The sequence below is a fragment of the Zalophus californianus genome, chromosome 13, assembly GCF_009762305.2.
Source record: "Zalophus californianus isolate mZalCal1 chromosome 13, mZalCal1.pri.v2, whole genome shotgun sequence".
Classification (NCBI taxonomy): Eukaryota; Metazoa; Chordata; class Mammalia; order Carnivora; family Otariidae; genus Zalophus; species Zalophus californianus.
In genome coordinates, this window is record NC_045607.1 from 8,160,868 (window position 1) to 8,173,291 (window position 12,424).

At 56.9% G+C, this 12,424-nt stretch overlaps 1 protein-coding gene across 3 annotated transcripts; it reads right to left on the minus strand.

Moving 5' to 3' along the window:
- Positions 1–1,432: 1,432 nt before the first annotated feature.
- On the minus strand, positions 1,433–10,658 carry SLC2A8 (solute carrier family 2 member 8). Of its 3 annotated transcripts, XM_027614322.2 has the most exons (10): positions 10,469–10,658; positions 10,211–10,373; positions 9,726–9,932; positions 7,787–7,886; positions 6,245–6,444; positions 5,375–5,518; positions 5,183–5,291; positions 4,302–4,475; positions 3,761–3,906; positions 1,507–2,246 (listed from the first exon to the last, which is right to left on the minus strand). In XM_027614322.2, the coding sequence occupies exons 1-10, from the start codon at positions 10,522–10,524 to the stop codon at positions 2,109–2,111; spliced, it is 1,437 nt and encodes a 478-aa protein (XP_027470123.2). In that variant the 5' UTR covers positions 10,525–10,658; the 3' UTR covers positions 1,507–2,108. The 3 variants fall into 3 exon arrangements, with proteins under 3 accessions (XP_035579714.1, XP_027470123.2, XP_027470125.1); XM_035723821.1 differs by lacking the exon at positions 3,761–3,906 and having other exon boundaries at positions 1,433–2,246; positions 10,469–10,606; XM_027614324.2 differs by lacking the exon at positions 10,211–10,373 and having other exon boundaries at positions 2,109–2,246; positions 10,469–10,599.
- Positions 10,659–12,424: the final 1,766 nt, after the last annotated feature.

A 12,424-nucleotide genomic window follows, 5' to 3' on the forward strand; every position in this document is an offset into this window, starting at 1 on the left:
ACATAAACTTACCACAGGACCCAGTAGTGGAGCAGTATGCCATTGTTACAACAGCTTTAGTGATGACAGCCCCAAATTGGAACTCGCCCAAATGTCCAATGGAACACTACTCAACAGCTAAAAGAGATGAACCGCTGGTGCACGCAGCACAGATGCATCTTAAAAGCACTCTGCTACGGGGCGCCTGGGTGGGTTAGCCGGTTAGGCATCTGCCTTCGGCTCAGGTCATGATCCCAGGGTCCTGGGATCAAGCCGGCATCGGGTTCCCCAGGGAGCCTGCTTCTCCCTCTCCTGCTTCCCTCTGCTTGTGCTCTTTCTCTGTCAAATAAATAAATAAAATCTTAAAAAAAAAAAAATAAAAACAACACTCTGCTAAGTTACGGAAGCCAGACGCAAAATACTACAAACTATGTGATTCCATTTTATGAAAGTTTAGAAAACACAAAGCTATGGAGACAAGGCTGACTGCAGAGGGACATGAAGGAACATTTTGGGGTGAGGAAAATGTCCTATATCTTGATTGTGTGGTGGGTACACAGCTGTGTATACATTCAACCTAAGTCATCAAATTTTTATGCCTACAATTGTCGAGTTTTATAGTATGTATTTGAATTTTGTGGTATGTAAATAATGCCTTGATAAAGTGAATTTTTAAAATATTTTTAAAAGTGAATGTATGTATCCTCAGGGAAACCCCAAAAGGCATTTCCGTCACAAAGAAAAGTATAGGATGCTATGAAAAAGGAACATATAGTACAATATAATTGAAAATCATTGTCAAAGCACCAATCAGAAAAAGGCTGGAGTGGTGATACTGATACCAGACAAAGTAGACCTCAGAACAAGAGATATTACCAGGGACAAAGAAGGTCATTTCATAATGCTAAAGGACAAAAACAATCAGAATATAACCATCCCAAATGGGCGCGCAGCGAGCCATGAGCTCCAAGGTACATGAAGCAAAACATGGCAGAAGTGCAAGGAGAAACAAATCCACATTTGTAGGTGGAGATTTCCACACTTCTCTCTTGAGGCGGGCACATGGTAGGACTGCACAGTTCAGATTCTGAACAAAAGTGTGATGTCCTACTTGTGTGCAGTGATGCTAGAAAGGATATATGTTGGGAGGGAGATCTTTCAGGATAGAACCAAATTCTTAAAAGAAGTTAACTCTGGAAAGGTACAGCTGTGAGTAATTATTGCATCATTTATCCAAATAAATGAGTTAATGCTTATAAAGTGCTTAGGGCAATGCCTAGCAGTTAACTATTATATAAATAATTATACTAAGTAAATCTAGGTTTTTCAGTTTTCCTACAATAAACATGTATTACTTATATAGTGGATAATAAAAAGCAACCTGTAAGACTTCTGGCTCCATTAAAGTCAATAGGAAAAGAGATGCTTTTTTGTTGTTAATGAGATTTGATGACTAATGATCCAGGGGACTGGGCCCAAGGAAGGAGCCAGAAATGACCTCCAAGAGCCAAGAGGAAGCCTGGCAGACCATGAGAAAAAGGAAATCATAGATGTTCTTGGCAAGGCCCAGTTTGTGGGAGGCCTACTTTGGGAAGGGATCGGAAAATACCCTTCTCCAACACACAAAGAGGCCATGACCTGATTTTTCTGAGTCAAATCTTTATTTGGCAAACAAAGCTCCTTCCTGATAACGCGGCCACGGAGAGGAGAAACCAGGGACCACCCCTCAAAAGCATCTCCTCCAGAAAAGGAGGAGTCAAGAGTCTCCCTCCTCTGCTGTTGCTTTCATGGCAAGATGGAGGTGGCCTGTGGACAAAGGACCACAGAGCAACAAGGCCACTCCAGGATGTTCCCTCCTCCGAGGTCACAGAGGGGTGGCGGGAACTGGACCCAGGGGCCGGGAACCTCATACCCATGGTCTCCTGGGCTGTAGAGAGCCAGGCAGGAAGGAAGGGCCCTGGAGGACAAGGCTCCAAGGGGCTGCGGTCCTGGGCTCCAGCTCCCTGGGGGCAGGCAGGGGCTCCAGGCTCTGGCTGAGGCCCAGCTTGGAGTCACAGGTGGGCTCCGCCCCCCGCTGAAGCCCAAAGCTGGCCCTGCGAGGAGGGACAGCCGCTCACAAGAAGGGGTTGTCACCGCCCCTCAAAATGGGCTGTGATTTGCTCCAAAGTCTTTCCTTTGGTTTCCGGGACACAGGACAAAGTGAAGAGGACACTGAAGATGCAGAAGGCGGAGGCAAGCCAGAAGGCTCCGTGGGGCCTGAGCACCTCCTGGAAAGGGACGGAAAGGCCAGGTGTGGACATGGCAGAAGGCCAGGAGCCCTCCCGGGATCCCAAGCTGAGGCCCCAGGCTGCCTTGGCCAGGCTCGGGGGAGTGGAGGAGGGTCTGGCCCCGCCTTCCAGAAGCCTGGGCCAAACACCTACGGGGTGTGGATGTCGCGCAGACGGGGAAGCTGACACTCACTGTCAGACTTCTGCATCAAGTGACAGCTGGGCCCCCACCCCGGGGTCTGCTTCCAGGGCCCCCAGACCCACTCTCTACGCTCTGCTTTGGCCCTGTGCTGAGTTCCCTGCCTCCGGAGGAGTCTCTTCTCGGTGCCTGGGGGAACGGGTGAGCTCTCAGCAGGTTGAGATGGGGCAGTGTGAGTACACAAGGCACCCAGGGCCCACCAGCGTGGAGGGAAGAGCGCGCGGTTCCCTTCACTCAGAGCCTGGCCGCCCTCCCAGCTCAGGCCCGGGGACCTCCCAGGTGCCCGAACCAAAGCCCCCTCACTTGTTAGCTCCTCTTCCTCTGGGACCCGTCACTGCCCTTCCCCCAGAAGTTCTTCTCTCAGCCTCTTGGATGCTGTGCACCCCTGGGTGCCTTTAGGTCCTTTACCATCTCCTCCCTCTGTTGTTGGTCCCCCCACAGCTCCCAGCAAGTCATTTCCATCTCTAAGTCTCTGCCCTTGGTCTTCCCAGTGTGCTCCCCAGGGCAGCCCATCTGAGTGGGCCCAAGCCCTGCAGGGACTCCAGGCCAGCCCCAGGCATCCACGCCTCTCGCGGCCTGCCCCTCCTCGCTCCAGCCCAGCCTCCTGGTGGTTCCTCCTCTCTCCACTGCCATGCCAGTCTGGTCAGAAAGGGAGCTCTGTCTACCTCACTGCTATCTCCGGCTCCTTGAACAGGCCTGGCCATGGTATGTCCCAGGAGACGTGGAGGGGAATGAAGGCCTGAACAGGTGGCCTGTCTGCTCCAGAAACATCCTTCCCTATCAGCTGGGGAGCCCCTGAGGCAGGATCCAGGTCTGTGTCAGGTCATCCGTGTGAAAGTAGCAGGATGTTAAAATGAACCGATGCTCCCACAACCGTAAGGGGAAGCTGCCGTCACCCTCCTCCATTTTCAGCCAAGGAAGCTGGTTCTAAGAAGGTGAGCAGCACACCCAAGGTCACACAGTGGGAAGTGGCCAGGGTGGGCTTAGAGCCCAGGCCTATCAACTCCAAAGCCAGGGTACTTCCCACACAGCCCTATAACCTGGCCCATGTCCCCAGCGTCCAATGGCGGAGGCCAGTCTTGCTGTCCTTCTGCCAGGATAGCCTGAAGTCTCCCAAGTGGTCACAGCCTAGGTCCCTCACCTTCCTGGCCCATCAAGCCTCCCCTCATCCCCGACCAAGATGGCTGGTGTCCCAGGAGGGTGGCTTCAGCCTGCATGCGAGGCCACTGACCCTGAGTCTTCCGCAGTAAGAGTAGTTCTAAAAACTGCTCCCCACCGACTACGGGAGGAAGAGGTCCTCTGGGCCTGCACTCACCATGACACTGCTGAACTCCTTTGTCACCAGGAAGGCCATGAACCAGTTAGTGAGGACGCACACACCAGTGGCCATGCCCTTGACGTGCAGAGGAAAGATCTCAGACATGAGGAGCCAGGGGATGGGCCCCCAGCCCACAGCGAAGCCTGTGGGAGCAAGACAGGCATCAGAGCCCATGGGGACAGACCCTTGGGCTTGCCACAGCACCCTTGGGCCAAAGCCTCACGGTTTCCAGTCTGGGTCCCCCAGCTCTGAGCCTTCCTCCGCCTCAGGCGGGTCCCTCCACTGCTTACGCATCAGGCTTTTCTCTGTAGAACGGGGTCATGATGGGGCCTGCTCGGAGGGCTGTTCGGTGGGGCGGGGATTAAGTGAAAGGGGCAGTGCCTGGGACATGGTCAGAGCCATAAACGCAGAGGTGGGGACCCATGTCATAGAGAGGCAAGGCCCGGTAGGCCTGGACTTGCTGGGAGCTGCAGGAACCTGGTGGTGACAGGATGTCCCCATGCCCCCACCCCAACCTCCCCACGGACCCCCTCCTCACCGGCAATGAAGAGGCACATGCTGCCCACTGCCAACCAGGCCAGCCCCACGCTGGTGCTGGCGGACTCCAGGGAGAGAGGCGTCAAGAGGTCCACATGTGAGGAGTTGCTGGGGCCGCCCTGGGTCAGCTTGAAGTAGGCGCCAAAGGCACTGGTGCTGAACACCATGACCACACCTGCAAGTGGAGGGTGGCCGTGGGCAGGGCCCTGGGAGAAGGGGACCGCAGCCCGGGCATGTGGCACTCAGGGCTGGAGTCTTGGCGCGGTGTGGCCACAGCAATGGGGCCTGGCTTTCTCTGGGAGGCCAGCGAGCGGTGGTGCCTAGGAGCCCAGAATCGCGGCACCTGGCCCGGTCCTGCCAGCCCCGGCTTGGACCTTGAACCACAGCAGACTCCGAGCCTCCTGGTGGCAGAGCCTCCCTAGCCTGAGGAGCTGGAGGGGTAACTGTGGCAGCAGCTCGGTCTTGACCCCCATGCAGATCATCTCGGGATCCTCACAATGGCCCCGCCGCCCCCATTTCAAACAGGGGAAACTGAGGTTCAGAAAGGTGAAGTCACTTGCCCCAAAAGACCACAAGCTTCTGAGTCACTTCCCCTCCGGAGTCCTCAGTTTCCTTGTCGTAAACTGGGCTCCTGATAGCGCCTGCATGGAGGCTCGCTGCGAGGGTTAAGGCACGCTACGGTGACGCTGTCAGCGCAGGCCTGGTCTGGAGCGAGCGCTCAGTAAGGGCGCCCATGAATCTCGGCCTTTCCTCACGGGTGCTTGGCTGGCCTTTCCCTGCTGCCATGCGGTGGCCCCAGCAAAGACCCGCCGGCCTGTGGTGGGGAGCCTGGCCTGCGCCACCCCACTTTCACAGGGCTGAGCCCTGGCCCTGGGGCCTCACCTGACAAGGTCAGGAGCAGCCTCCGCCCAGCTCTGTCCATGATGAGGGCCGCCATGGCCGTGAACAGCACCTGGATGACACCCACGATGACCGAGGCGAGGCTGCTGTCCTGGGGAGATGGGCCGAGGCGGGTCAGGCAAAGACCCCGGGATTAGGCATCCAGATGGCAGGCTGGGGCGGAGGCCTCTTTACCTTGAACTTGGCCTCCTCAAAGATGGTCTCTGCATAGAACATGACAGCATTGATCCCTGACAGCTGCTGGAAGGCCATCAGCGATATGCCAATGATGAAGGGCTTGTAGATGCCAGGATGCCTCAGCTGGGCCAGGTGGAAGCCCTGCTCGGATAGAGGCCGGTGTCAGTGCTCCTCCCTACCCGCGCCTGAGGGGCGTGCTGGCTTCCAGCCACTGTCCTAAAGCCTGGTGGAGGCAATGAGCCTCAGCTTCTCATCACCTGGGCCTCGCGTCCAAGACAGGTCCCCGCATCATTTTAGCCTCACCATTTGTAAGGTGCCAAGATCCTCACCTCCCGGTGGCCCTTCCTGATTTGCTGGTGAAACCACGAAGAGATTATATGGGCACAAAGCCAGGGGTTCCAGAATCCCACCAGCTCCAGGCCTAGGCCTGAGCCGAGCACCTCTCCGGGCATCGCTGAATCCCTACCACCACCAGGCATGTGCTGGGACTCCCATCTTACAGATGAAGAAAGGAAGGCTTAGGGATGTGACGGTCACAGAGACTCTGTCTTCTCCCCTGTCCTACAACACCTCATTTAAAACTCCAATTCCTCAAGTCTGCACCCGTGATTCCCTGTGACCCAGCCGGCCTTTTCTCTTTCTGGAACAGTAAGGTCAAGGCTAGGGCCCAGCCGGGTAGTGGGCTCCAGCCGTCCTTTGCTTGCTCCCCTACCTGTGCCTCCCTTCCTCGTGTGTGTGCGCGCGCACGCACGCGCAGCCTTGGGGGACAGGCTGTGCTGGCGTCCCCCGGCCGCAAAAGGGCCATACCTCACTGTTTCCTACCCCCGCATCCCCATCCCGCCCTGGTGCTGGCTCCCAGCCCCTCACCTGGTGCTCAGCCCCGACCGGGGGCTCCTCCCAGACCTGTTCAGAGCCCCACAGGAACTGCATAGCAGCCGTGGCTTCTTGGCGCCTCTGCCGGGTCAGCAGGAAGCGCGGGGTCTCGGGCATGTAGCACATGAGCAGCATCATGAAGGATGCAGGCACGCAGCCCAGGACAGCCAGCCAGCGCCACTCCAGGACCCAGCCTGGTTGGGGGATGGGGGACGGGGCGGGGGGGGGGGTGTCAGATATCAGAGCCGGAGTGGGCCAGGCTGGATCTTATCGGGACTGGCCTGCCCTCTCGCCAACCCCAGGGACTCAGCTTCAAGGGTGGGGGCCGCACTACCTCTGTGTGGCTACGCTCGTGTCTGTCACCAATATTGTTACCAACTGGGGTTGATAAATATTGTAGAAACGCTGGTGGGCACATGATGATGCTACATATGCTCAGTGAATATTTATGTGGCAATTAAAAACAGAATGAGGCACTTGCTCTTTGTCTAAAAGGTAGGGGAGGGAGAATAAGTATGCACAGACTCTGGAAGGCCACCAAAAAGCAGGCGAGGTTGGCTCCTCTGGAGAGGAAAGGGGATGGAGTGGGAGAGACTTTTCATGGAACACCAGTGGATCAACAGTCACAGAAACCGATAAAAAAATGTGCTGGTTAGGATGAACTGGAGGGAATTCTGTAGGCATACTGACACCCATGTGTCTGTCCCAAATGTCAGTGTCTGTATTTGGCAGGAGCTTTGGCACCCGCAGGGCCCCCAAAGCTACCAGACTGCTGGCAGGACTCTGAATTAGAGTCTGGATGGTAAGTGGGCAAAAATCAAAGAGCCCAGACCAGGATGTCACCCACTGTGAAGAACCAGAGGGCACATACTCCAGGCCCTCCGGGTCTCAGCACAGGCCTTGATAATTCTCGTTAACAGCGTTGGACTAGGTGAGGTTATCTCTGCTTAAAACCAGGGGAAGTGAGGCTCTCTGGGGCAGTGTGACCAGGCCAAGGTCACACAGCCAGTAAGCGTCCCCTGACATGGGACTGTCTGATGTGAAGCTTCTCTCCACCCCAGTTCTGGTGAAAATATGTCTGCCTCCAGAAGCTTCCTCATGCTGACCCCATCTCTGCCCCTCGGGTCCCCTGGAACCCTCCTCTTTCACACTGCAAATCCAGTACTGGTATTTCTGAGAGACATGCTTGGGCCTTCCAAGCTCCTGAGCTGAAGGGTTTTAGGGGTGCCCCAGCCACCCCCTTGAATCCTCAGTTTGTCACTGTGCAGTGAGGTACTGACCTAACCGGTCAGCCCCCACCCCCCAGCCCCCTTGGAATGGGCTCCTGCCCTGGGAAGATGAGGACATCACCTTCTCCAGCTCTCCCTGGAACGTAGTTGCAAGACCCACATATCCCAGGGGCTCAGGGAGGTGGTCTGTGTGACAGGCTGTGTGACTTTGGGCAAGTCCCTTGACCTCTCCGAACTTCAGTGTCTACATCCATAAAATGGCCACACAGCCATTAACGGGGATCAAAAGAGAGACTGTGAAAACTACCTGCCAGGTAGGCCAGGAGGATGCCTATGACGACCATCAGTTGCACACAGGAGCCCAGCAGCCCCCTCACTGAGGGGTAGGAGATTTCAGAGATATATACCTGTTGGTAACGAAGAGGAAACTTTACTCAGGGCCGAGAGTTCTTAAAACTGAAAAGCCTCAACCATTCACAGTTGAGGAGAGCCTCAGTGGGGGGGGGGGGGGTTGCTGCATGCCAGGTGAGCCTCTAATTGCAGGTCCCAGGTCAGCAAAGCCCTCTCCATACCTCCCCGCCTCTCCAAGTGAGCAGCAGCGGGTGTTTTAACTGGGATTAAGGATATCTACATGGCTTGCTCTGTGTGTGTGTGTGTGTGTGTGTGTGTGTGTGTGTGTGTGTGTGTGTGTGTGTGTGTGTGTGTGTGTGTGTGTGTGTGTGTGTGTGTGTGTGTGTGTGTGTGTGTGTGTGTGTGTGTGTGTGTGTGTGTGTGTGTGTGTGTGTGTGTGTGTGTGTGTGTGTGTGTGTGTGTGTGTGTGTGTGTGTGTGTGTGTGTGTGTAGAGCACACAGCTTTTCAAACTTTCATTTCATTGTATGACTACCCTGGATAAAATGCAGGTTCTGATGCAGTAGGTCTAGGGTGGGGCCCAAGATTCTGCCTTTCTTTTTTTATTTAATTCATTTATTTGAGAAAGAGCACAAGCGAGGGAGGGGCAGGCAGAGGGAGAAGCAGGCTCCCCGCTGGGCAGGGAGCTCCATATGGGGCTCCATTCCAGGACCCCGAGATCATGACCTGAGCCAAAGGCAGACGCTTAACGACTGAGCCACCCGGGTGCCCCCCAAGATTCTGCCTTTCTAACTAGCTCCAGATGACACCCAGGTGACTCCAGATGACCAGTGGTGCCCTTGGAGTGAAAGACAACTCTTTGCCTCAGTTGCTACCATTGACTGCCACCGCTTCCTCTGGGCTCAGGGGCCAGAAAGGTCTGCCCACACTTCTAGGTTATTCTGTACCTTATGCCCATGACTAAGATGGGTGTGTTTTTTGTCCAAAACATAAAAACCAAAACCCAAAACATAAAATCCGACTCAGCTGCTGACTGCTGCCCAGCAAATGCGGGTAAAATGAGTGGTGGGTGCAAAAGGATGACCAGGGAGGACACTGAGCCACTCTATTAATCTTGACCAGGTTGGCGTGTGGGTGGTAGACCGTCCAAGCCCCGTAGCCAGCAGAACAGTTTACTGGTCACCCTGCAATTTCAGCTGCCAGGGTCCAAGCCCTCCACAAGCCATGCCAGGGCTATACGTGCGGTCTTGCTTAATCCCCACAACCACTGCATGAGTAAGGCCATTATTCCCATTTTACAGGGGAGGAAACTGAAGCACAGAGAGGTATACTCTGCCCCGGTGAGTGACAGACCCGGGATTTCACCTAGGTAGATGGCTCCCGAGTCAGCCTGGACAGTGGTGCATGGGGAGATGGGAAGAGAGAAGAGGGGAAGCAGCTGCAGGACTAGTTCCTGAGGAGTGAAGGGGAACTGCAGAGAGATCAACGGCCTTTGCCGGGAGGACAGACCAGAATAGGATTTTCCTGCGAAACTGTAGTCAGTAGTCTGTATGACAATGGGAGATCGAAGCCTCACTGTAGGCTCCTGGGACCATCCGCAGATGGTACTCATTTGCAGAGCAAAAGAGAGGCCTGGTTAAGTGGCACAGTCCTGGGTGTGAGTAATAGCTTCACCACCGACTAGTTGTGGCTCGACTGTGGCTTCAGTTTCTGAAGCTCCCTTCATCTGTAAACAAGGATAACAGCAGCTCCTTCCCAAGGCCCGTCGCCGGGGGAAGGAAGATAAAGCTGGCGAGGGGCACGGTGCCAGGCACCCAGGAGGCCGAAGCCAGGGAGAACCACGCCCCCGGGTCCGCTCCCTTCCCGGTCCCAGGGCGCGAGGCTGGGGGACACTCACCGGGGCTACGAGCGAGGCAATACCGCAGGCCAGGCCGGTTAGGAGGCGGCCCCCGAGCAGCATCCACACGTCCTGGGCCGCGGTGATGACTGCAAAGCCGACCACGAAGGGCACGGTGCAGAGCAGCAGGCTCAGCTTGCGCCCGGCGCGGTCCACGAGCCAGCCGCCCAGCACGCCCCCAGCCGCGGCTCCCAGGGTCACGATGGCCTGGGGGCGGAGCGACCGCAGGTTGGAGCGGGGGCGCCACAGGGCCGCGGCCCAACCTCGCCCCCAACCCCAACCCCAGCAGCCTCCGAGAAGAGGGGATGGGGGACCCGGGCTGGCGGTCGGGGGTGGGGGGGAGGGTGACCCCGGCAGGAGAGCCGGGACGCACGCGGCCGAGGGTCTTAGTGCCCGCCCGAAGCCAGGTAAGCGCAGGGGTCCCTCGCGCGTGCGGTGTTGGAGAAGGGGCCCCGGCGGGCTGGAGGGTGAGCCCGAGGCCTCACCCCGAACCAGGAGGCGGCGGCGTCATCGAGGCGCAGGGCTGGGGACGCGGCGCGGCGCAGGCTCGGGATGGCCGGGGAGCTGTAGCCGAGCGCGAACCCGAAGCTGAGCGGGCCCAGGGCGGCGGCGAAGGCGGCGAGGAAGACCCGGTGGCTGAGGGGAGCGCTGCGGGGACAGGGCAGCCGGTGAGCGGCGCCGGCCTGGGCGCAGTAGGAGGGGGCGAGGCCGCGTCCCGTGCCCGGGTCCCCCCACCCGCTCACCTGCCGCCGGGCGGCCCCAGGAGCGGCTGTGTCTCCTCCTGGTCCTCCGGCGTCATGTCTGCAGCCAACGACTGCTTGGTCAGCTCTGTTGCCTGAACTGCCACGGATCCCGCGAGTGCAGCCGGCACCCGCCTCTCACGGCAGAGCCGGCCAATAGGCGGGGAGGGGCGGCTCTGGGGCGGGATGGGAACGACCAGTGGGAACGCCAGGCGGGGTTAGCCTTGCGCTAGGAGCCACCCTCCAAATCAAAGCCGACCAATGGGAGCAAAGAGCCGGTTGGCGAAGCTCATTGGATCCGCCCCTAGGACCTGGCGAGCCAATGTTTAGGTGGGGCGGAGTTTGTGTGTGGGCCTGGAGTAGAACCATCCAATAGGAGTGTGGTGCGAACCCAGAGGCGGGATCAGAAAGCTGCCTCAGGCGGAGCCAGCCAATGAGGGCGGAAGGCGGGGATCGCATCTGCTCCTGGAGCCGCCTCTCAGTCAAGCTTCAACCAATGAGGCTACCAGCAGGACGAAGGTGGGGCAGGTGCACCGCCCACAGGACTTCCCGCCCCGACTCTGGGCAGTTGCGTCTGTCCTGCCTGGTCGGCTCTGCGGTTCCTGCTCTGCGTTGACCGGTGCCCTGCGGCCGGGGTTCAACGCGCCTGGCCCAGCTCAGCTCACTGACAGCCGCAGGGAGGAATGTCTCCAAGCGACTGTCCTGGGCCGCTCTCTTTCCTCGCGGAACCTGGGCTGCCGGGGGCGGAGGCATGGCCCTGCGCGCCGCAGCCCATCTCGGTGCCGGTCATAACTCGGAGTCCGCAGATCGCTGACGGCTACGAGCCGACAACCACCAGGACCTCGAGGTGCTGAGGACCTGTATTGGGCAGGGCCCTTATATGTGTGACTGATCGGGGCTTAAATGGTGAGCCCTAGGCTTCCTGTTAAGTTCCACTCACTTCACAGGTCATCCTGACTCTTGAATCTTCATCTTAACACCTGCCGTCTTTGAGTCTCCTGCGGCTATTAATAGCCAACTTCTTGAGCACCCAAGTGACTGCTGGAGGTAGGATGATGTCAGGGCTCTGAAGGATTTTGCCATCTGTACCCAGCCCTTCTTTGGATGAGGCAGCTGAGGTGGAGTGCTGTGTAATTCTTGAAAGTACCAGGGCTATGAGAGTAAGAGGTTTGGCTTCTAATTCCTCTCTGGGCCTCTGTTTCCTCATCTCTAAGTGGGGATGACAGTATCTACCTTCCGGGAGGGTTTTAAGCAGGGGCAGTGTACACGAAAGATCAAGCACATGTGAAGCACTCAAATGCTAGCCCATATGATTACGAAAGTTGTTTAACCTAGTGCAGGCTCCTGATTGTACTATCTGTAAAGACAGGCAACCGCCCCTCTATGTTTCCACAGCATCTTGTGCGCGAGTTATAAATTCTTATCCGAGCACTTATCACTGCCCTGTGATCACTTGTTTACTTCCCTCCCTCCCTTAATGGATGTGACCTCTTCCTCCACACAGTGGGCCCTTGGTGTTTGCAGAGTGGACGAATGCCTCCAACTCCATGGGCAAACTGCTGCATTTACACAGTGCAGTAACTCAGCCAGGGGGTTAGGCAGAAGGGCTTATGCAGACAGGATGCCCCAGGGAGCCCAGCTAGGACCAGCCCTCTGAGCCACAGGCCCCTACAAACCTGCTCCTGCCCCCTGGCTGGTGGGCTCGCTTCCCAAGGGTGCAGCATTCACTTCTTGGCCTTTGTAAGCAGATACTGCTGCCAGAGCAGCCTCCTATGCCCCTTTTATAAGCTGATCACCATCGATCTGATTAGTAGGGTCCATTTCTTGCCCTTTCTACATTCACTCCTCAGATTTTGACTCTTGTCAAATCATGGGGCAGTTCTGATGCTTCCAATTTCTTTGGAAGAATGTTCTAAATCACCCTGGGTTTTTTTTTTTTTTTTTTTTATTCCAGGCCGA

Coding starts and splice junctions, on each gene's coding strand:
- SLC2A8 (XM_027614322.2), bottom strand. CDS start 10,524: ATGACGCCGGAGGACCAGGAGGAGACACAGCCGCTCCTGGGGCCGCCC. Junction 9,933..10,210: donor CCGCCGCCTCCTGGTTCGGG/GTGAGGCCTCGG, acceptor CTCCGCCCCCAG/GCCATCGTGACCCTGGGAGC. Junction 6,445..7,786: donor CCTCCTGGCCTACCTGGCAG/GTAGTTTTCACA, acceptor TCCCCCAACCAG/GCTGGGTCCTGGAGTGGCGC.